This window comes from Astyanax mexicanus, chromosome 12 (genome assembly GCF_023375975.1).
Source record: "Astyanax mexicanus isolate ESR-SI-001 chromosome 12, AstMex3_surface, whole genome shotgun sequence".
NCBI lineage: Eukaryota > Metazoa > Chordata > Actinopteri > Characiformes > Acestrorhamphidae > Astyanax > Astyanax mexicanus.
The window spans coordinates 10,017,941-10,043,467 of NC_064419.1; the positions used below are offsets into that span (position 1 = coordinate 10,017,941).

The 25,527-nt window shown below is 35.6% G+C and overlaps 1 protein-coding gene across 2 annotated transcripts in view; it reads left to right on the forward strand.

The window, feature by feature from the left end:
- The window catches only part of LOC125806039 (dedicator of cytokinesis protein 3-like), a 96,737-nt gene that overhangs the window by 29,145 nt on the left and 42,065 nt on the right, over window positions 1-25,527 (forward strand). For both annotated transcript variants that reach the window (XM_049485509.1, XM_049485510.1), the window contains exons 8-24: window positions 510-551; window positions 824-966; window positions 1,659-1,740; window positions 1,849-1,909; window positions 6,806-6,953; window positions 7,050-7,138; window positions 7,238-7,363; window positions 9,377-9,501; window positions 10,204-10,366; window positions 12,774-12,880; window positions 16,170-16,341; window positions 17,365-17,462; window positions 17,574-17,657; window positions 19,256-19,356; window positions 20,216-20,297; window positions 22,940-23,110; window positions 24,974-25,166. In XM_049485509.1, the coding sequence (XP_049341466.1) occupies window positions 510-551; window positions 824-966; window positions 1,659-1,740; window positions 1,849-1,909; window positions 6,806-6,953; window positions 7,050-7,138; window positions 7,238-7,363; window positions 9,377-9,501; window positions 10,204-10,366; window positions 12,774-12,880; window positions 16,170-16,341; window positions 17,365-17,462; window positions 17,574-17,657; window positions 19,256-19,356; window positions 20,216-20,297; window positions 22,940-23,110; window positions 24,974-25,166 (1,987 nt within the window). The remainder of the gene's footprint in view (window positions 1-509; window positions 552-823; window positions 967-1,658; window positions 1,741-1,848; window positions 1,910-6,805; window positions 6,954-7,049; window positions 7,139-7,237; window positions 7,364-9,376; window positions 9,502-10,203; window positions 10,367-12,773; window positions 12,881-16,169; window positions 16,342-17,364; window positions 17,463-17,573; window positions 17,658-19,255; window positions 19,357-20,215; window positions 20,298-22,939; window positions 23,111-24,973; window positions 25,167-25,527) is intronic.

Consider the following 25,527-nt stretch of genomic DNA (forward strand, 5'->3'; position numbering starts at 1 on the left):
CATGAAACTGTGATTACAAAACAGGGTTATTCCACCAAATATTGATTTCTGAACTTAAAACTATATGAATATGAACTTGTTTATTTTGTATTATTTGAGGTCTGGAATGACAATATTTTTATTTGGAATTTAGGAGAAATGTTGTGCGTAGTTTATAGAATAAAACAACAGTGTTCATTTTACTCAAACATATACCCATAAATAGCAAAATCAGAGAAACTGATTCAGAAACTGAAGTGGTTTATTATTTTTTTCCAGAGCTGTATTTATGGTGTGTGGAATACTCAACACCCTATTTCCCCATGCAAACTGCTGGAGGATGTAGGGAATTCTTTTGTACGTTTGTGGTTATTTATAGAGTGGAGATTGAGACCTAAGGTTTAAAAGAACAAATATTACAGTATATAATTAGACTATATCATGTTTCATGCAAACAATGATGTAATAAAATGTTATTTTCTCATATAAACATTGACACATTGCCTTTCTTTTTCTTTCTATTTCCACAGCACACATCCAGCAGACATTGTGGTCAATCAAATACAGCACAGGTTTGAGCTCATTCTCTCTATTTGTTAAATTATTAAAGTATTTGAAGAATCCAAGATTTTTTAATTGGAATACTTCTGAAAAGAAAACAAAATACATACAATTGATTAAACGAATAAAAATGGATTGAGTCATTCATCAATTGACAACCCTACTTCAGGAACAGTATTAATATCAATATCAATGTTTTGCTGCAGTATGTTAATGTTCTAAAAACATAATCTGTACTTTGGTTTGCTTACAAATAACATGGATGTATTTTTTATTATTTCAGGGACAGCGTCATGGTGATGGTTGCAAAGCACCGGTTGCTCACCATCTCTTTCTCAACCTGAAAAGTTTCACATATAATAGCATCAGTGAAGACACTGAGGTGTTCTTCAGCCTATACGATGCCCGGGAGAGCAAATACATCAGGTCAGACAGACAGACAGACAGACAGACACATACTTACACACACACAGATGGTAAATAAGCATCCTAAAGCATGGAGTGGTTTGATACATATTTTTTGGCCTAAAAACTGGTATCTTTGATTGCTTTGGTGAATGAGTAATATGACATAGGCAGCATCTGATGAGTCACATGTTCCAATAGTTTTACTAATTTGAGTTAAAATTGTCCTTGTTTTAATTTGTTTAACAAATCTTATGATGATGCATCAAAATATTTGTCCCAAACTGAACAAAATTAAACTTTTGTCCAAATACCAAACAAACTAATTAAACTTTTTCATTTTGTATAAATTAAATAGCCTAAACATATTTTTCTCATAAAAATAATTATATGATTTTATAATTAAATAGTAATTTAAACATATTTATTAAACATCTTTAATATCCCAGCAGACATGCCAACAAAGGATAATGCAATCATTAATGTATCTCAGCAGTGCTACTCTAATCATTAATGTAACTTAGCAGTGCTATTCTGATCGTAAAAGGACCTCTTTAGTGCTATTCTAATCATAAATGTATCTCAGCACTACTATTCTAATTATAAATGTACCTAATCAGTGCTACTCTAATCATTAATTTAACTCAGCAGTTCTACTCTAATCATAACATATTTTTTTATGTGAGCTTATGGAGTGTTTTTTTTTGTTTCAGTGAAAGGTTTCTGGTAAAGCTGAACAAAAATGGGGGACCACAGAATCCTGAGAAAGTGGACCGACTCTGTGCTCTTTTTACAGTAAATAAATGACTACTTATATACTTAAGTAATAATTGGAGTATGTTTATTATTTAAAAACTTTACACTTTAGTTTTTAATGTGACTTTTAATGTGTTTTTTTTCTAGGATTTGAGCACAAAAGACCTCAAAAAGGAGTTGTATATTGTTGCACATGTCATCAGAACGGGTAAGTCTCAGATGAATCTTCACTTAAAAGCTTTTTTTTTATTTTTTTTTATTTAGCATTTACAACTTTGTTTTGCAGTTTATTGCAAATGACCAATTGAGTAGGAGATCAACATTAACAGCTTTAAATCATGTTGTCTCTTCATCATGAGAAAATTGTCTCTACATTGGGTGCTTATCATATACTTATCATATACATATTAGGGTTAGGGTTTTTAGGGTCACAATTCGATTCGATTCTCAATTTTCTTTTTTTTAACGGAGGAGAGGCCTATGCCAGTTTTAGATTAGTCTATGGTCAGTCATTGGTTTGATTCATCAAATTTACAAAAGGTGGGCTTGATATAAGTGATGCAAAGTGATACAAGTGATCTGTAATACACCACATTAGGCACTAATGGTCAAATTTAAATAATTTAATTAAGATATATATGTAGTGCCAGCTAGTGGCTTTTTTTGGTAGCAGCAGTGTGCACTATTAAAACAGCAACATAACAAAATAAATAATATTAAAATACAGGAACAGCCATGTAAAAAATAAAAGAACAATTAGAGCCTTAACAAACTGAACTCTATCCTACTATAACAGTTAAACATGAAAAATAAGACTCGGTCCCTGATAATGACAAGTTTTTTTCTTTAATAAAGATTTATTATTAACTTTATCTGAGAGAAAGATGCTCCTTAAGGTACCAAAACTATTAACATATTTGAGGCTAGATAAAACAACTGTTATTTTTATATTTAAGTATTTCTTTAAGGAGATGGAGAATGGTCGTCTACAGTGTGCTGTGCCATTTGCGTAGCTTAGAGGGAGGGATCGCCGAACCTCTTTTTGACTTCGAGGCTCGAGACCATGACATAATTTCTATCTATTTCGATTAAATATCGAAATTGTGACACCCCTAGTTTTCATTTGTCTCTAGTAAGTAATCATTGAGTGGCTGGTGTGGCACAGTGGATAACACCACTGCCTGCCAGTGAGCTACTATATCATGTGGGAGACTGGGGTTCAATTCCTGGTCAGGGTGACTATGCTGCGCTACACCAATAAGATTCCTTGGGCAAGACTCCTAACACTATGTGTAAATGCCGTAAATGAAATTAAATGAAATTAAATTGATTGTAAATGAAACAATGCTTATTTTTTTTTTATCAGAAAATCATTTTAAGTAAGTCAATTTAAACCTTAGATACACTACATGACTACTATTAAAGGATAACTAAACCTCTTTTTTAGCTGACTCCACGCTCAAATTTAAAAAATGCTAAAAAAAATGGAAGGAGTAGTTTAGAGGGGGTCTGGAGTGATGTATGGGTTTAGGGGTGGGGCAAAGGGAGAGCTGATTAGGTTGAGCAGTGGCTATAAAGCTGTAGAGCTTTAGAGCTGTGGAACTTGTGTTCTCTGGAATTATGGTCATCCATCCAGACCAACGTCGCCTCTCTTTACCAAACATTCACACAAAGCAATCCAGACTGTTCTAATACAGAGTTCCCCAATGGTGGAACAAACTACCTTCCACTACCAGATCAGGAGAATCTCTCACTATCTTTAATAAACTCCTGAAGACAGAGCTCTTCAAAGAGCACTTACTCTCCTAACACCTCTAACTAACTACCTTCCACTACCAGATCAGGAGAATCTCTCACTATCTTTAATAAACTCCTGAAGACAGAGCTCTTCAAAGAGCACTTACTCTCCTAACACCTCTAACTAACTACCTTCTACTACCAGATCAGGAGAATCTCCCGCTATCTTTAAGAAACACCTGAAGACAGAGCTCTTCAAAGAACACTTACTCTCCTAACACCTCTAACAAATTAACTACTCTAACCTAATTTCCTTCTTCCCCTCCTTCACTCCTCTATCCCATTATTTCCCTTCGACCTCCTTTAAGCCCTATCTAAAGATGTTTTACCTTTTACTTCTATTACTTTTGTTCTTGACTATTGTAAGTCGCTTTGGACAAAAGCGTCTGCCAAATGTAATGTAATGTAATGTAATGTAATATTTATTACAGAAGAAATTGGAATAAATGCATAGGTATCCCAATACTTTTGTTCATACACTGTCTATATAGCATAATGACTTGTAACCATGTAAACCTACTGTGAACATTATTAGTGCTTGAGAGTGTTATTTGATGCATATATAAGGCATATAAAGCTGCGCTGTTTGTGTGCTGTGTTATCCAACCATGAATAAACTTTTGGAAGGCTCACTTAATATTTGAAGGTGGTTCAAACCCAAAACTCCCCCCAGCTATGCTGTTATGTCATGGTGGCTAATAAGATTAGATTTTGGGATGTTTCTGTATTATGACCTCAGGCAGGTTTGTTTCAGAGCAGAATTTACAGTTACAGTTGTTATAATGATGTGGCGACATCCTGGAGAGAGTTAAAAGGGTCTTGCTTTATATCCGCTGGAATTCTTTGATCATCAGCTATATAACAAGGTCTACTAGCATGTATACTCTTACTGCATTCGTGTGGTGTGGGTTTGGATTTTATCATTCATTTTTCAGTTTCTCTCCATTCAAAAAGAGGGGAGGTTTGTCTTATATGACTTAGAGATTACTGCAATGATGACAATGCACTGATGGGCACCAAGTTAAGAGGCTATGGCTACGTTCACATTACAAGCCACGTTGCTCTAATCCAATTTTTTGCTCAGATCAGATTTGGCTATCCTGATGATTCACATTCACTAATGGAAGTGACCTGTATCTGTGTATATTGTGAACGAATCTGTCCCTGAAACCCCTCACATGCGCACATTGATAAATGTATAAACGTTGCCTTCTTTACCAACAACAAAAAAAACTCATATTTAAGAGACGACTAGTAGCTTTATGAAGTGAAATGGAGGAGTTAGCTGCTCATATGTGGAGCATCTTTTGCTGGAGTAGAGAGAAACAGCAAACAGCTGGTCTGAAGTACATGCTCAGGTCGAGGAGGTGAAAAAAGGTCAGGCGGTTTGCTTTTGCTGTTTTTGCACCAAGAGATGTAATGTGGGTACGAGAAAGAAGCACGTAGCGCTAATGCTAATGCGTAAAAGCAAAAAGACGCATGAATTCCAATTCGACCCTTCACGTTCATGTCGCATGTCTATGGATTGGATACATATCTGATTTAGGACTGCATATGAAACTGACTTAAATCTGATTTGGAAAAAAAAAACGTATTTGGACCGTTCACACAGCATTGAAAAAAAAATCAGATCTAAGCCACATTGAGCAAAAAATCTTTTTTTTTTGTTTAAATCACTTCAGCCTAATAATGTGAACATAGCCTAAAAGCCTATAAAAACTTTGATTAAACATAATTCCTGAGGGTATGAAGTTAAAGACCAAACATTTTTTCATTTTTGAATTTTGTTTTTTTACAGTTAGATTTTTTAGATTTTTTTCAGACAACATTTGTCCAATGTAACTTGTTCACAGTCATCATTATTAATTTTAAAGCTTTTTAAAACACTGACTCCTGAAATCATGTGCCAACAACCATCAGCCATGGGCTCCTCTAAGCAGATGCCTTGGAAATAAATGGTTGTGGTTATATAATCATAAGGAGAGCTTCTGAATTTGTGTTTTATTTTGTTCATGCTTTTTTATTTAAACATAATATTTAAACATTTATTTCATAATTATTTAATCTAATGTCTGAATATTCTAAAAATACCAATAAACTCCCTCATCTTTGCTGGCTCCACCTTTATCTCAAATTTGAAAAAGACCAAAAAAAGTGAGGGGTTGTTTAGAAGGGGCACTGGGTGATGTATGGGTTTAGAGGCAGGACAGTAGGGAGAGCTGATTGGCTGAGCTGTAGCAGCAGCAGTGTGCCTCTGGTAGCGGTGAGACCTAGATGGTTGGATGTCAGGGGGGGGGGGGGTTACTGCTTGACTGATCTGCATATTGTGACGTGTCTGCGTACCAAAGTACACGAACACATCATCCGCGTCTATAGCACAATTGAACCTAAGAGGGTGCTGCAGAGACAGAAATGACTGCAATAAAAGAGTTTTTAAAGGTTAGAAAATGTTTATTAAACGTTTAAGCAGGACTGGTATGTTTTATTAGCTCAAAGGAATACATTTTAGCTATTAATAAAAATATATAGTGTAGGGTTTAGTGGCTCTTTAATAATAATTAAACTTTTTTTTAAAGAGGTGTAATTGCATTATTATGTGATTATAACATCATTATTTTAAGAACAAAATCTCAGTTGTGTTCAGGTCAGTAATTTCTGTGAAAATACAGTATATTGTCTAAACAAAACTAGTAATCATGAGGGGTCTAGTAACCTTTCAGTCATTTAATCAAGATGCCCAAACTGTGCTATGTAAAGGATTTATATACTTCGAATTAAATCTGAAATAAATGATGGACAATTTTAGATTCGTTTTTGATTTCTGATACTGATTTTAATAAATCCTACATTTGATTGGTGCAATGTTCTGGAAGTGAGGTGGGTTCAGGTATTTCTAGCGTGCTTTTAACGGCAGAAAGCAAAGGTGCGCCCTTGGCTGATTAAAACCCTGACAACAGTCAACAGTCATCTTAGCCATGCATGAGCGCCTTTCATGTTGGGCACGCTCAGCACGTGTACACCACTGCTCGTTAAACACACAAAAAAAAGATTAGAAGCTATAAACGTCCCTAAAAAGATGTTTTAACATTATTATTTTAAGAAGTCTAAACAAAACTAGAAATCATGAAGGGTAAAGTAACCTAATCATTTAATCAAGATGCCCAAACTGTGCTATTTAAAGGATTTATATAAAATGGTTATTCATAGTTTCACGTTTTTAGATTTGTTTCTGATTGCTGATCACTGATTTTAATTTTGTCATCTTAATCTTACTTATTTGATGTTTGTTCACTGTGTGTCTGTGAAGGTCGGATGCTGCTGAATGACTCAAAGAAAGGACCTCCACATGTGCAGTACAGACGACCGTATGGCTGCGCTGCCCTGGCCATGAGCGACGTGTTCAGCTCCATCACAGACCCTAGAGAGGAAAAGGACTTTGTGCTAAAAATCTACACGTAAGCTTACGTGTGTGTAATGGTGTTTTTTATGTTTCTGTTCTATGTTAAGTGCTTTCTTCTCATGTGCAATATATGTGTATTGTTTTTTCTTAGTTGTAATAATGAAAGTGAGTGGTATCAGATCCATGAGAACATCATACGGAAGTCCAGCACCAAATACTCTGCACCCAGCACCAATTACGGTGAATATTCTACTTGCAGTATCAGCAAAAAAGAACATTTTGTATTAGAAATGTCAAAATTTCATGCCTTTACTGTATCTCTTTATCTCTGCTCTTCAGGTCTAATAGTATCTCTGCAGCTGTTCCGTGGTGATTTAGATACCTTGAGAAGAGAAAACCACCTGATGTTCAGTAGAGGCGTCACTCTTACACGTAAACTAGGATTCCCAGATGTCATTTTACCAGGTAAGAGTGTTAGATCATTAACGTGCATGTTTAAAATTCCCACAGCACAGCTGATCTTTGATAATCAGAGTTCAATATAGCTTTAAAAATGTTCAGAAAGATTGCTATAAGATGAAGAACCAGCCTTCCACACATTCCACCTATTCTACCTATTTAAGGTCAAGACTTTTATACAAACATAGAATGTTTGCTAACTTTATTAATTTAAGTTCTGTTGCAACCCATGGTGCCCTATCATACACTCTCTGCATGGTGCGTCGAGATGCTCGTTGTTATCTTACACCCTGTCAACAGTCTATTCCCACGCCTTGTGCCCGCACTGTTGAAATAGTTGAGAGTTTAGGAATTTATCTGCGCTGATTGGTGCAATGTTCTGGAAGTAAGGTGTGTTCAGGTAAATATCTGGCATGTTTTTATCTTGGTGGCAGGAAATACAGGTGCGCCACTGACTTATTTAAACCCTGACAACAGTCAACAGTCAGCTACCCAATCCTATCTTAGCCATGCAGGAGCACCTTGCACGTTGGGCACACTCAGCACTTGTACACCCCCCTGCTCTTTAACCACACACAAATGAAAATAGATTTGAAGCTATAAACATCCCTAAAAAGGTGGTTTAAATAAAGATTGAAGAGAATTCAGACTGTCTGCAGCATGGAAGTTTCCAGTGAGGATTCCAAAAGCACAGCTCCAAAGGTTTTGTTGCAGGAAGTCAGTTAATGTAAATTTTATATCAAGCAGAAAAAAACATAGCAAAACTTCTAAGGGGGATTTCGTGAAACTTGAAAAAGGGATACATAACATTTCAAAATTATAGCAAAGACACTAAAATGTGAAATTTGATAATTTGTTAATGTCGCTGTATGACATGACACATGTGGAAATTACTTCTTTGCAAATTTAAACTATAAAATTGTAACTAAAAACTGTATAAAATAAAATGTTGAATTATACTAAATGCATACTTTTTCTTTTTAATGCCTGCAAAGCACATTATAGTAAAATAAAAGTTTAGGCAAAAATCAACAAAATCTTGTGCCGCAGAAACCCACACAAACATACACAAATGATGCCAACAACTTTATATAATCACCTTTTTTTTTATTCGCCTAGCTGCTCGTGTTCACAGCATTGTGTGTAATATAAACTCCCAAAAAAATCAGTCCTGTAGTAACGTACTCAACATACTCCCCCACAGCAAGCCTACACAAAGTCTGTGATATGAGGAACCCTCCTGCCTCTTTCCACTCTCTCCACTTCCTACTGGATTATAAATATCTACACATCTGAACTATCACACTGGAGGCCCTCGCAAAGCTAGAAACCAGTATGCATGTGGGTGAACGAGTAAAATACATCACCAGTCTTTTCAGCACCATCTGTGTGTTGCCTGGGATTGTGTTTATGTGGACTGATTGTAGGTTACAGCCAGTTACAACAACACTATGTAGTGTTTTTTCTACCTCAAATTAACAGGTTCACTGCTTCGTGGTTTGTAATAAGGAGAATTGCATTTAATCTTTGCTACACGTGGTTCAGAGGATTGCAGAGTTACCTGGGTCATATTTTTCTTAAATCCTGTAATATTGTCGTACTGCCTCAGTCCACACACTTCTTTCACTTTTAGTGATGGTTCTGTGCCACTCAGATAGTCCAGAAATGCATGTAAAAATGTTTTTACATCTTAAGCCCAAATCCTATTTTTTTTACAATAGTAGCGGTTCAGCAGCAAGAAATACCTATCCTTAATTAATGATATTTTTTTGTATTATTTAAAAAATATAGCTTTTTTTAAATAAATAAGTTAATTAGTTATTAACCACACCAGTAGCACTTTTTGGGTAAAACTCCACTGAATTGGGGTTGGATTGAAAGCAGCAGGGAAGTCGAGAAGTGGAACATGCATTTCTGGACAAGCTGAGAAATATAGAAAGGTCAGTAAAAAAAGAAAGAAGCATTTTGTAGATTACTGTAGATTTTTTTGTGCATATGCTTGTGTGTGTTTTTGAGCAGGGGACAGTCGGAATGATCTGTATCTGACGCTGGAGCGCGGCGATTTTGAGCGAGGTGGGAAGAGTGTGCAGAAGAACATCGAGGTGACTGTGTATGTGCTGTATGCAGATGGAGAGACCCTCAAAGTAAGTCTGGTGGTGGACCATTTTTATTTCTAAAGTTTTTATAGTTTTTGTGAGAGGAGGCTTCAAAGACTTAAATTTAATTTTAGACAGTAGTAGTTTACAGGTCTCCATTGCAGGGATTCTTAGCAGTTTTCTAAGGCCTTTAAAGTATTAATATCAATATCGAAATTCTATTGTATCGACCGAAATGAAGGAATATATCGCGATATAAATTTTGGCCATATCGTCCAACACTGTAAGTATAATAAAAAAAGCAAAAAGTAATCTATTTGTGAGCAGATTTCCATGTAGTGTGACACAGTTAACTCTTGTTATGTTATGTTACGTTATGTTAATGCAGATAATGGACGACATGGTGAAATGTTGTAGAGGTGTGCAGACCTGCAGACGTGTAGAGAGGCAGTATTTTGTGTTAAACACACGCGAATGCGAGTGAAGGTGCTGGGTGTTTGTGTTTGTCAGTGTAGGTGGAGGTGAGAAATGTTGGTTGAAATGATAGTGCTGCTGTGCTGCATCAGAAGGTTAGTTGATTGCTGAGTGTGTACATGCACGTGTGCTGGAGATGGTGTGGGGGTCGGTTATATATTCTCTCTTTCATTCTCTCTGCCCCTCTGTTTGTCTGTCCCTCTCTCTCTCTCTCTCTCTCTCTCTCTCTCTGTCCCTCACTCTGTTCCTCTCTCTCTCTCTCGCTCTCTCTCTCAGGACTGCATAAGCGTGGGCTGTGGAGAGCCCAGTGTTAGTGAACATCACTCCTTTGTGCTCTACCACAATAACAGTCCTCGCTGGAGTGAAAGCCTCAAACTACCCATTCCTATTGAACGCTTCCGTGGATCGCACCTACGCTTCGAGTTCAGACACTGCTCCAGTGAGTGCTGCCGGGCTTTTGCACAACACACCGTGCCCTGTAGCCATCAGCTTAACAACTCCAGTACAAGATGTGCCCTGTACACTTATCTGATAAAAAAAAAACAATATAATAACCCCCTATATATAAAACTATACTTACTGACATACACACTACAATTTTTATACTCGGTTCTGTGCCCTACATCCCAGCTTTTAACCTAGAGGGTTATAGAGCACAGACAGAGTCGAATGTGTCCATTACTGAATCTATTATCTAGAGAAGTAGGAATCCTCTGTGTCCATTGGCTGCTTTCATAAGTGCATTTCGGGTTAATGTGTCTGCAGGCTTTTTTTCTGATTCTATTTTAAAGGAAACGCATCTATGATACTGATAAGGATGCAGGTTGCTTAGTTAAGGTCAGGTCAGAAAATAATAGAGCAGTCCTTAAAATTTTAAAACTGCAGAGAGAATAGTTCAGAATAACACATTTTTTCTGAAATTAATTATTCATAAATAACACATCCATATTGACTATTTTACAGCTCTGAAAGAAATTAAGAGACCACTTCAGTTGAATGGTTTCAGGTTTATGTTTAAGTACAATTGTTGTTTTATTCTATAAACTATGGACAACATTTCCCCCAAATTCCAAATACAAAATATTGTTATTTAAAGCATTTATTTGCATAACATGAAAAATGTCTGATATAACAAAAAAGATGCAGAGCTTTCAGACCTCAAATAATGCAAAGAAAACAAGTTAATATGCATAAAGTTTAAAGAGTTCAGAAATCAATATTTTGTGGAATAACCCTGGTTTTTATTCACAGTTTTCATGCATCATGGCATGTTCTCCTCCACCAGTCTTACACACTGCTTTTGGATAACTTTATGCCACTCCACATACCACTGGTGTAAAATTCAAGCAGTTCAGTTTGGTTTGATGGCTTGTGATCATCCATCTTCCTCTTGATTATATTTTAGAGGTTTTTAATTTGGTAAAATCAAAGAAACTCATACTTTTTTAGGGTTTTCTTATTTTTTTCAAAGCTTTAGTTTGGCATTATGAAGCTTGTTTTACCAACACAATCAACCCGACCACACTGGCCCACCAATATGGCTATTTTTTGTAACTATTTCGCCATATGAAAGGAGCTTTATTAGAAAAAAAAAACAAAAAAAAACAGGCCCTACTTTAATGTTCTATTGGCGAGCTGTCAATGGGTCACCGCGCAACTTGATTTGGACTGTGTTAGAGTGTCTTTGCTATCGTAACGACGGGAAAAGTACACCTTGCTCGATTCAAAGCTCTTTTTAATTAATAAAAGGTGTGTTTTAGACGTAAGGTGAAATGAATCAATTGCCTTTCTATTTAGTTGCCAGGTGCGCTCTGACTTTGGCTAATTGCTATTTTAACAGCTCAGTGCTTCTGCTCATCTTAGCAGAAGACACTTTCCTGTTTGTTCATGTTGTGAAGGTGTGCAAGCAGCTCATTTACTGGAACAGCATGTCTGTCATGGCTGTATTCAGTCAGTGGAGATCTCATCTGTGTTGTCTGTTCCCAAGATAGCAATACGCCAGAAATTTACCTGAACAAAGCTCTCTTCAAAACCACCATGTCCTATAGCGTAGATGTATGCATAAGCACCATTGCTATTTAAACGACGCAGACAGAAAGAATGAAAATAGACTTTTGGCAGGGTGTAAGATAGCAATGAGCATTGGAACGTTCCTTGCACAGGGTGTAAGAGACAGCTCATAAGAGACCACTTGATGATGATGTTTTTTCTTGATTTTACCAAATTGAAAACCTTTGGAATATAATCAAGAGGAAGAAGGAAGATCACAAGCCATCAAACCAAACTGAACTGCTTGAATTTTTGCACCAGGAGTGGAATAAAGTTATCCAAAAGCATTGTGTAAGACTGGTGGAGGAAAACATGCCAAGATGCATGAAAACTGTGATTAAAAACCAGGGTTATTTAATCAAATATTGATTTATGAACTCTTAAAACTTTATGAATATGAACTTGTTTTTGTTTACAATGTTTGACGTCTGGAAGCTCTGCATCTTTTATTGTTATTTCAGCCATTTCTCATTTTCTGCAAATAAATGCTCTAAATGACAATATTTTTATTTGGAATTTGGGAGAAATGTTGTCTGTAGTTTATAGAATAAAACAACAATGTTCATTTTACTCAAATATATACCTATAAATAGCAAAATCAGAGAAACTGATTCAGAAACCAAAGTGCTCTCTTAATTTTTTCAGAACTGTATGTATTCATAATATATATTTTTTATCTTATCAGCAAACAAATATCTCTCTAAATGTTCTTATTATATCATCATGTATACACGTCACATGAGTTTTATGTGTGTGTTTGAACGCTGACAGTGTCATTTGTTGTCTTTTGAATTTAGCGAAAGATAAAGGAGAGAAGAAGCTGTTTGGTTTTGCCTTCACTCCACTCATGAGGGAGGATGGGACTACTTTATTGGATGAGTGCCATGAGCTTTATGTCTATAAGGTCAGCAAACACACACACACACACACACACACACACACAAGGGCCCTGTTTGTCAAGGGCCTTCCTTGACAAACAACAGCTACAGTGGTGTCAATTCTTACTTCCTCACCCCTCTGTAAACAGCTGCTATCAGTTTCTCTGGTGTCCAGAGACAAATCTAAGATTGCAGTCTTGATGCCTCCTGAGCATCACAGAGAGTGTGCTCTGAGAACACAATCAACACCCTGTACTAAGTGACAGTATCTAAAGAGCTTTCTAAAGAGGACACCAGGACTGACAGTGGCAAAAAAAAAAAAAAACCTTATTCCAAGGACTCTATTGCAGTAAAAACATCTTTCTGTTGAGAATAAAAGAAAAAGATAAACTTGAGTGAAAGATTCAGTACATTTCTCTGAACATAAAGTTTTGCCTCCAAGGTAAAACGTAACATTTTAGAACAGAAATGATATTTCACAATGACACTGCACTACTTTTCATTTTTGTTCAGGGTTTTTTTTTATTGTGTTTTACATTGCATCAGAAAAGAAAATACATCATATACCTCCATCCCCTAACCCTCACGAAACCAGACATAATATACATTTACATAAAGCCAGACATGTTTATGAAAATACACATACATACATACATACATACATACATACATATATGTATATAAATATACTGTATAGATACCTACAAATAGACACATACATACATAAGCATGAGTAAATTAGGATTAGAGAATTAGAAGAGTTATAATAATTATACAAATAAATTATATAATTATTATTAAGAAAGTAGAAGATTAAATAAGAGATGCTGCACTTTTCTGAAAAGTACATTTTTAGACGTGACCTTGAGTGAATTATTGTGTGATTTTCTGTAAATAATTTAATTATTAAATTATTGTGCAATCTGCAAGACTCTGTAGATCTTTTGGATCTTGTTTTAAACTGAAAAGCCCATTAAAGTTTAGTTTAGAGACTAATTGATCAAAACGAACAGCATTAACACTACCTTCTTGTTTCTATATTCAGTGTCCATCCTATCAGCTCCACTGAGCATATAGGAGAACGCTCTTTTTTGAACATTATTTTCCGTATCTGTGTCACACATACTGGAGACGCCCCTTCCACACATACCTCAGAAGCTCTGTGTCACTACAGCAGCTCATGGTCCGGCAGACAGTAATAGTTCCCCTATATATGCTGAGAATCCCATAAAAACATGTCTTTGCGTATTTTATTCATATGCACTTTGTGTAGTGGACATCAAGTATTGGTCTCAGAACTCAATTCAATACAATTTTATTTATATAGCGCTTTTTACAACAAAGGTTGTCACAAAGCAGCTTCACAGAGAAAAACAGATCCACGCCTCTTATGAGCAGCACCACAGAGATGCCAATTTGTATGGTGACACAGTGGCAATGAAAAACTCCCTTTAAGAGGAAAAAACCTTGGAAGGAACCAAGACTCAGTCAGAGGAACCCATCCTACTCGGGTTGACCCGTTCAGTACAAACAAATAAACAACAAACAAACAAATAACAGAACAAACAACAGTACAGAGAATAAATGTGAACTATGGCTAATATAACAGGTACTAATTTATAAAAATAAAAATGTGATGGGCACAAATTATAGAGCTATGGCTAATATAGAAACAGATACTGAGTGTGTTAACATTGAGAGTGTTAAGAAAGTAGAAGTAAGATAGATAGATACAGATTAAAATTAAATAGAAATAATAAAATAAAGTATAAAAGTATTTTATAAAAGAGTCTTTTTTAGTGTGTGAGTAATGGAGATAGTACAGTTAACACAGTAAAACAAAAACAACAATGAACAATGAAGGTAATGTAATTGTAATGTATTTATTTTTTATGACTTCGGTTTCTGGTATGTCTTTTCATTTCACGAACAAATCAAATAAAAGTGTAAAAAAAAACAAAAAAAAAGTAGCTAGTTCTGGTATGCACTACAGAGGATACTAAAAACTGTTGGTTACATTTATTATACTTTTCTTAAATCATACGAAAATTGAATCAAAAAAGCTAAATATATTGAGTTATATTAAGAAATTGAGAAAATCATATTTGACAAATTTAACCATCTACTGTGCTGAATTTGTCAAGAGTTAATTACTTGAATTGTATACCTCTTAATGTGTTTAAATACAGTGAATAGCCCTATTTGAGTTAATGTTGTAATCCATATTATGGCAAGAACCACTTAACCAAGAAAAGAAATAAATACTTTAATAAAAAATTAAGTTCAGTCAATCTGAAAAAAATAAGAATTTCAAGAATTTGGAAACTATCCTCAAGTGCAGTCACTGCAAAGACCGTCAACAATATTATACTGTTGAAACTGGCACTCATCAGGACTGCCCCAGGAAATGAAGAGCAAGAGTTTCCTCTGTTGCAGGATAAGTTCATCAGAGTTACCAACCTCAGAAACCACAAGTTATCAGCTCCTCAAATAACTTTACTACATGATTCCTTATGTGTTCTTTCATAGCCTGGATCACTTCAGTATTTATTTACAATGTAGAAAAAATATTAAAAATTAAATATTAAATATTGAAGAGGTGTGTCTAATATTTATGACTGGTGCTGTACTATCTATATATGTATATATATATATATATATATATATATATATATATATATATATATATATATTTTTTTTTTTTTTTTTTTTTTTTTTTGTGGAATAAAAATATATTTTTGAAACTGAAACTGAAAGTCATAGTTATGACTAGAAAGTTATGACTAGTTCTATTCATTTTAAACCTGTGAATGCTCTCCTCCTCCTTTTGTAACATCTCTGAGTTAATTACATAATTACATTCTGATTGTCTCTCAGAAGATTCAGAAAAGGTCTGTTACAGGGCAAGGCATCCTTAAGTACTGTACTGAGAGTAGCTGTAATTCATCCATTACCTGAAGTAGCTGCATTTTTCTGCCACTGGAAGATGAAATAAGTACAGAACTCTCTGACCACAGTACACTGATGTCATATTTCCCCAGAGATCACATAAGTTCACAGTATATAGGCTGTTCGGTGACTGATACTCTTTTTTGGACCCAGTCTAGCAACTGTAATCAGCACATCTTTGAAGAGCAGTGTTCAATTCTGTATTTCTTCAGAGCTTTCTGAAAGAGCAGAAGATTCTTCCAAGATGAAAGCAGTTCTCTTTCTATTTGTAATGAACTATTAATTAATACATCATTTCTTGTGTTTTCTTTCTTTCTTTTTTTTTTCTTTGTCTGCCTCTCTCTCTCTTTCTCTTTTGTTCTAAAGTGTGATGAGAACACCACGTTCAGTAATCAGGGTTTGTATTTGAGTATGCCGTGCTGTAAGGCAGATTTGAACAGCTGTCCTGCTATCCCAGCCTCGTTCCCCTTCCAGCGCAGCAACAAGGAAAGCTTCAGTATCAGCACCCTGCTGGCTTCAACAAAGCTTACACAGAACGGTAAACACATGGAAATAAGAACTCGCAGACATGCTGGTGTAAACACACACACACACACACACACACTCAGGCACGTTCAGCACAGTTTATATAAGGAACGTGCAGATTGGGGCTATTTTTTCTGCCTGGGAACATCTACCGTATTTTTTGCACTATAAGGTACTCTGGATTATAAGGCACCAGATCGATAAGCGTATTTTTTTGGGTCTATTTTCGTACATAAGGAGCATTATGCGTTTAAAATGTATTTAAGATATAAACACAAGAAACAAAAGGAGCTGCCAGATTTACATAGTCAAATCTATGTTTTTTACATAACAGCATTGATATAAAGCCGTGGTCGGCAATTAAGTTTGGGCGTGGGCCAGATATTTTCTAAGCCATTACGTGGCGGGCCACAAAAATAAAAAAATCTGTTTTGAAAATGAAGTGTAAAGGGATGGAGTGCTCCAGACTAGTAGCTCTCCAGCCCAGAGGGTCGTTGAACCCAATTACAGCAGAACAGTTGATCTCAAAGCAGGTAAACCCAAGAAGAAAGGGAAAAAAATAAATAAATAAATAAATAAACACACCGTTCCTCACTCAGGATTTAACCTGTGTTGCCAGGGTTGCGCTCCAATACACTATCGCTGCCCCGGCTAGTGAATTGGGACATGGCTGGGAAAAAAAAAAACGTCCTTAGGGAGCCCAAGAACGGAAGAAAAAACGAGAACAGGCGGAAACTAAAGTCACGCCGAGCGCGACAGAGAGAGAGGAGAGACATATAAACAAAAGCTCGCCAGAGAAGCTTTTTATTTATTTATTTTTTTCATTATCGTTCATTATAGTTCAAACCAACATCACGGGCCAGTTGCTTAATGCTTTTTTAATGATTATCTGATTTGTTTGACGCTTATTGCTGACCCTTGGTATAAAGCTTACTAAGGGACATACACACAATAATGGCTTCATATCATATCATATTTCATAGACCTTATACTGGGAATAATTCGTGTTTGTGTGTGTGTGTGTTCGTGTGAACAGTGGATCTTCTGACTCTGCTAAAGTGGAAGGCTAATCCTGAGAGAGTTCTGGACATCCTCGGGCGCCTCCGACTCATCAGCGGGGAGGAAATTGTGAAGGTGTGTACTTGCTCACACGGTTTCTATTGTATCCGTACTGCACACACAGTCTCTGAGTCTTAAGAACGGATGAGTAAAATGTGTGTGACGTGTTTTTCTTTGTGTGTGTAGTTCCTGCAGGATGTACTGGACACACTGTTCTCTCTCCTTGATGACAACATTGACAAATATGGACCACTGGTCTTTCAGTCACTGGTAAGAAACCATTCTTCCAGTTCCAAGTTCCAATCTGTGTTTACACTACTGAAACAAGACACGCAACTTGGCTTTTCGTCAGTTGTGGAGCTGTTGTTTGCTGCTTTGTTGTGTGTTGTGTTATGCAACAGTATCTGCACTTTGTAGGCTTCTTGCTTAAAATTCTCTATACATTTCGGTTGGGGCTCCCCCTACAGTTAAGGAGTGGAATTTGTGCTTTGACACACTTTTAAAGAACATATGTTACACATGCATTTTTGGACAACCTAAGAGACACAGTCAGTGGCAGTGGTTTGTAGGCTTTATGCTAAAATTTCTTAATGCATTTCAGATTTTTAGGTAAAAAAATGATCAGTTACAGCAGTTTTATGCGAGAATTAGTATTTCTTGCTCCAATTTTAATTTGAGCTTGTATTCACTTTTAAAGAACACTCTTTACACATGCTTTTCTGGACAAGCTAAGAGACACAGAACAGCAGCAGTTTGTAGGCTTTATGCTAAAATTCCTTAAAGCATTTGAGATTTTTTTGTGTCCTAAAATAATCAGTTACAGCAGCTTCAGTAGGAATTGGTATTTCTTGCTCAAAATGCAATTTGATTCACTTTTAAAGAACATACTTTATACATGCATTTCTGGACAAGCTGAGAAGTACAGAACTGTCATTGGCAGCAGTTTGTAGCCTTTAAGATCTAGGCTCTCGTTTAGGGTATTTACATTTAATGTACTTAGCTGTCATCCTCATCCAGAGTGACAATAGTGCTTTGTTTTTTACTTAAAATTATCCATAGCTAGTTTGTAGAGACTAGGATCAAGAGATACACAAAGCTTGATAATGTTTAGAACATTTTTTTAAAGATTCATTTAAGAACTGTTGAAAAGACGAGTCTTCTCTCTGCGTTCTGTTTGTCTTGTTTGAGGGATGGCTGCATTTCAGATTTTCTTGAATCATGAAAAAAACACTTACAGCAGCTTAATGTGAGAATTGGTATTCCTTGCTTCTGGGCTCATACTACAATTAGGAAGTGTAATGTAATTTTTGAGTCATTTTTAAAGAACATACATTACACATGCATTTCTGGACAAGCCGAGAGGTACTGTACATAAAAAGCATGCAGACTGTCACTATTAGAATGTACTATTCCAGGATTTTATACATATATGACTTGGGTTACACAGTGTTAGACAGTTCTCGTAAGCATTTTTCTGCTCACTTCAACAGACTTACACAGTGTGGTAGCTGGAATGCTGAGAACACAAAATAAACAATACTACTGCTATTGCTACTATACTATAAGAATACTATTCTCCCTTTTACAAGTCAGTGTACTGACAACATTAAATTGTAATTGTTATTTTAAGCAAGAAAAATGTATACAAAATGTTTTTTTTTTTTTCCAAACATGAGGTGTGTTCTCCACCTTGAGTCCTGGAATAGTGGAATCATGCCATGGTACAGATCAGCCTGTAATGCAAATTTGCCCTAAAAATGTGCAGCAACTTCAATCCCCAGCCATGCTACAGCCATCCTGTGTGCTCTTGTCCTAGCACATCAAAATGACCACTTTTACACACTTCTGTGTGTGTGTGTTTGTTTCAGGTGTTCATCATCAACCTGCTCAGGGATCCGAGGTATTACCATTTTCGCCCAGTTATGGACGCCTACATACACAACCAGTTTGCAGGAGCACTGGCCTACAAGTAATTATCACAACAACACATCATCACCTCACTTATCAGCATGATCAGTGGGGTAATTAGCAGCTGGGAAGGCAGGGCAGTCACACTGCAGCCCTGTTCTCATTTAGAACCTTTTTAATCTACTTATTTATTTTGGATTTTTTAAGTAACAAGATTTGTTTGGGACTGAGGAACATAAGATTCACTGATCTGTATATAAATCAAGACTTTTGCTTGTATTGTAAATATATATCTAAATCTTGATTGTAAAATAAAGATATATTAATTTCATACAGGAATACTAACAAAAAACAAAAGAGGAGAAGATTTGAATTTTTTATTTCAGAATTTTCCCATTTTCTCCCAATTTAGCTAGGCCAATTGTTCCTCCTATTAGCTGCTAGTCAGCTGTATGTCCTCCATTACTAGTGATACCTCAACACAAGGAGGGTGAACACCAGCACATGCCTCCTTCAATACATAAAAAGTCAGCCACCGCTTTTAAAAAAAAAAAACACTGTCGATTACAGCACGTTTGGAGGAAAGCGCAGCGACTCGGTTCCGATATATTAGCTCACAGACGCCTTGTGCTGATCGACATCACCTTAGACGCAATGAGGGGAAAGAGCACCATCTACCCACCCAGAGAGATCATGGCGACCCTGCTCTCTCAGGGCTCCGGCAGCTGATGGCAATCTGCATGACCGGGATTCAAACCAGCGATCTCCCGATCATAGTGCTGTGCTCTGTACCCCAAGAATATGATTATTTTGTTTGTTTAAGGATTTTTAGAGAATTTCTTGGAGCAGGGTATTATATTACAGATTGCATTATAGGATGTGCTGTACAATACCCTGTATATGTTTGTCTGTGTATACAGAGAGCTGATTCGCTGTCTGAAGTGGTATATGGATCGCTCTGCTGAGGTTGTGCGCCAGGACCACATTCAGGATGCTATGAGGGTCAGTAGCATACTCAATAACTCAGTAAGATTGTAAAGTCTCTTAATATATTCTGTATGGATGCACCGATGTGGGAATTCTTTTTCGATATTTGATATTACTTAGGGTGTCAATTGATTACAAAATTTAATCAGATTAATCAAAACAATATACTGTGATTAACTGTGATTAATCGCACTTGTTCTTTTTAAGATGCAGGTATTATACTGTATATTCAAATGTAATTAAAAGTATCAATGTAAGACATGTTAAATGCAATTATATTTATATTAGTGGTGTTAATTAAAATACTAGTATATGCTTGTATGTTTAAGGGGAGATAAAAATATACATGGGACGCTGAAATAAAGAATGCATGATAAATTGGATACAGGTAACTGTATTATTTTTACTGTGTTATAAACATCTCAGCTTGGTTGTAAGTATTTCTGAATTACAACTAAATTAGTAGTTAATTTAATAAAAGAACGTTGTAGTTTGTTTCTTTGGTACGGATCAGTTGATGCGTTCCTTACTTGGAGCGTTTCTCCCTCTGTTTGGTTTGTTTTCACACAGGCACAAACTTAAACACACCAAAATGCGCACCAATAAACCACACGAGCACATTGTCTCCTCTGATTGGTCAGAGCTATGTGACAAGCACGTGACGGGAGCAAGAAAGTAAATATAGTGAAAAGATTCTGTGTTTCAGCGCATATATCTGTACAGTGTGAAGATGCTTTAGCACAGCTGCTTTTTTTGAACACAGTGTTTTTAACAGGACATCTAGCGCAGATCTCTGCATTGTAAAAAGAGTCGCAAGCAGGGACTGCTGCACATGCTGTGCTCATTGTGCAAACAGCATGGAGCAGCAAAGACAGCATATGTTCATAGCAGTATATTATTTTAACTAATATATCAGATTAAACTGCGCCTTATCAGAAATTTAGCTTGATTATAACAAAGTATATTTGTCGAATCAAGACAAGATCACATTTAAACCAGTAGCGAGCTGCTTCAGAAAAAATCTGCACGTTGGGTGAGGGGCGGAGCAGATTATGTTTAATTTGCATAAAAAATAATAATGCATTACCGATTCCAAATTAATAGCGAGCGTTAATGCTTTAACGTCGACAGCCCTAAATATTACACATGTATATATGTATCTGCTGATAGTGATACTGATATACACATTTAAAGCGATAGAGACCCTGGTATAACTTTATAACTTTAAAACAAATAAATAAAAGCCAGCTTAAATAAATTAATTTTAAAGTAGCACAGACAGCTTGTTGGCTTGGTCTTTTTATGGCGTACAATAAATACATCAGCAAGTATTGGTTCAAAATTTGGCCAAACCAGACAATGCTGACGATTCTAAAGAAAGCAATTATAGGCATTTACCAATATAATTTCAATATAAACGTGCATCCCTAAATATAAAGTTTAAGATTATGACGGCCTTCTTGTTTCTAAACCCATTATCCATTTTTCAGCTCATGAAACATTCAATAAAAATAAAAAAGGTTTAGTTAGCCACTCAGTTAACCACTACCAGACACTATTAGGCACTTTCCCACACATGGACTAAACCTAGTCTTGGACTACACAGCATTTTGAATTGAGATTATCCATTAAAAGGAGAATATTGTCTATGACCAGAGGTGGAAAGTAACTAATTACATTTACTCACATTACTGTAATTGAGTAGATTTTATGAGTAATTTGTAATTTTTAAAGTAGTTGTTAAATTAGGTAATTTTACTTTTACTCAAGTACATTTTGACACAAGTAAAAACTAAAAGTAAAACACAAGTAAAACTTCCCGTTACATTTTCAACAGTAAAGAAAAAAATGGATCATAGAAACTTCCTGTTACTTTTTAACAGTAACGAAAAAAAAAATGGATCATAGAAACGTATGCCACTTGTTCTTATTTATGGGAGAATTTATGGGGTGGTCTGAACAAGTACTGCCTGAAAGGTCCAAATTATTTAATTTAATAATTATTTAATTTATGATTTGTACTTTTTTTACATCAAATAATTAAAACTTTTACAAATCATAAATTAACTTTTACTCAAAATACATTTTAAATTGAGTACTTTTTTACTTTTACTCAAGTAGATTTTTAGATGGGTACTTTTATTTTTACTTGAGTAGAATTTTAGCAAAGTAAAGGTACTTTTACTTAATTACAACTTATCAGTTCTTTTTCCACCTCTGTCTATGACTAGACTTAATCTTTAACAGGGCAACTGCCCACTGTGTTTTAATTAAACATGATTGAGAAGCATTAAGTAGCTACATAAATAATTTAACATGACAATTGTTACCAGTGGAAGCAAACATCAATATACCAGTTGTGTTGATGTAAACTTTTATGTGTGTGCAGCCTCTTTATTTAACCATGCATCATTTAATTATTAGCCATTTTTCTCAGTGCTTCTCAGTTGTAGATGCTGTTGGAAGTGTTTGCATGTGACATTAAAGCTATAGCAGCTTAAACAGCAGCCAGTTTAAAGGAGAGGCTTGAATAATGTGTTAAATCATGTGGAACAACATGATGTAGTATATGGTGACCTACAGGCTCCAGGCATATCTTAAATTACATGGTGTTTTCTGCCTTTGTGTGTGTGTGTGTGTGTTTTTGTGTATTTTAGGCACTGGAGTATCTGTTTAAGTTTATAGTTCAGTCTCGAGCTCTGTACTCTCGTGCTACATGCGGTTTGGAGGAGGAGCAGTTCAGAGCCAGCATTCAGGAGCTCTTCCACTCTATACGCTTTCTGCTGAGTCTGGATGGACGCAATGCTGAGACACTCGTTGTCACACAGGTGATACATCCTGTTGTATACTGTGTGTCCACTTTGTTTGAATACATGTTTATGCACATGATTTACAGTACCAGTCAATGCTTTTATTTATTGATTGATTTTTTTCCTACTTTCTAAATAAACACTGAAGTGATCCAGACTATAAAGGAAGACATAAGGAATCATGTAGTAACTTAAAAGTGTTAAGCAAACCAAAATACTCTGTGAAGCATTTAGGTTATCTTATCTGGGATTCTATTAACTTGCAGCTTCTGAAACTGGTAACTGACACGCTCCTGATGAGTGCCAGTTTCATCATAACTTTTGTGATGGTGTTTGTAGTGAATACACTTAAGGATACTTTCGAAAATTCGGAATGACTGGCCTTCATTTTTTAGCTTAGTTGAGTAGTTCTTGCCATGATATGGATTAAAACATTACTCAAATAGAGCTATTCACTCTAAATCACCAACTCTACCTCTTCCCAACTTTACAACTGATGCTCTCAAACACATTAAGAGACAAGAAATTTAGGTAAATAACTCTTGATGAGGCAAAGCTCTTAACTAAAAACCAATCCATGTGACTACTTTTAAAGCTGACTGAATTCAGAGTTATACTCTGAATTTAAGGTGTGTCCAAACATGTGACTGGTACTGTATATACACAAATAATATTCACCCATTTAGAAGTAATATGTCTTCTTCACCTAAACTCTCTTTCGCTCACCTTTCTCTGCTAAATCAGTTAAAAGGTATATTGTGTATTGTGTTTAAACTGCCGTTTAAGCACATTGTGTGTTTATGTACAATCATAGGAAAAAATACTGCCACTCCTTTACTTTATTCAGAAATTGTAGCGTTTCTTTTAGAAATTAGTTTCAGTTCAGAAATTGTTTATTTGAAATGTTTGCATTGGAACAGAACGGAAAAAAATTATTCATGTTAAATTAGTTTAACTAAATTAAATAATTAGCACATTTTTCAAACAGTGTTCGTATGATCATGAAAAACCTGGAAAAGTCATGGAATTTGAAAATAGCTATACCCAGGCCTGGTTAGGTTTTGGAAAAAATAAAAATACCTGGAACGTTTTGAAAAAGTCATGGAAATTTGGTCAATAAATCTTTGTGTTTCAGTTTATTTGTTTTTAATTAAGAAGAAATACGTCAGCTCAGAGTTAGTACAGTAAATTAACCCTACAAAATGGACGCACAATTTATTATTGGAAAATTGTGTCAGATTCATTTTATGCTTACTATAATCAATTTCAATTGTATTTTTTATTGTTTTTTTTTTTTGGTTTTATTGTCCATTTCTGCACTGTTTAAAAAATAGTATGGTCATGAAAATTTGCCTTCAAGGCATGGAAAAATTATGGAAATTTGTTTGGTAAAAAGTGTATGAACCCTGTTCAAAACAAATGGACTTCAAACAGGTGATGCTTCTGTAACTTATCCTTGTGGCAAGTAACAGGTGAAGTCACATTTAGACTTTAATTGAAAAATGTTAATACAGTCTTTTCAGGCTTCATGTTTTTGTAAATATAAATGAGGAGAAAAGAATAGATGTTAGGGTTTGACACCCAAAATTCTTTGTTCCTGTATCCACTGTAGATAACCTCTCTGGATGTGGACGTAAGAGAACAATTGATGAAGAATTGCAACAAAGCATTGTTTGTTTGCCACAGTTTACCACAATCCTCCTAGTATTTTGTCCTGTGGAACTTTACTGGAACATTTATAGAAAATGTAATGATGCTTCTAGAGAAAAGAACAACACCAGTAGTTTTGGTCAGGACTGTATATTTAAATTGGATTGTAAATTCCAACAGGTTAGCTGCATCTCATTTTTCTTCGTCTTCCGTCTGCATCCCTCTCTTTAGGCTGCGCTGTTGAACAGTTTCCCAGACATCTTTGATGAGCTGCTTCAGATGTTTACAGTGCAGGAGGTGGCCGAGCTGGTGAGGGGGACACTGGCGAGCATGCCTGGTACAGTGGACATCGGTCAGTCTATGGACGTAGTTAAACTCCAGTCCATCTCTCGCACTGTGGACAGCAGACTCTTCTATTTCCCAGGTTGTTTTTTCTGTCTGTTCAAACTCTAGTTGTATTTATATTTTCGCTCATATTTCTGTTTATGCATGAAAATATAATTGAAATTTTACTTAAGATTTTTGAGTAATAAAGAAGAGTCAGAGATTTATTGACCAGTTAGCTTATTTTGAACACTTAGATAGATGGCTGTTCTCAATATCTCTTCTCAGCATGTTTTGAAATTTGTGTTAAATCAGGTGTGTTATAGAAGAAAAAATATGCTAAAATGTGGTGCTGTAATTGTATAATATAATAAATATTGTGCTATGTACTGGCAAGAACCTGCTAATACAGTATGTTTCACGATCACAGTCACAATTTACGATTCTATATACAATCATTA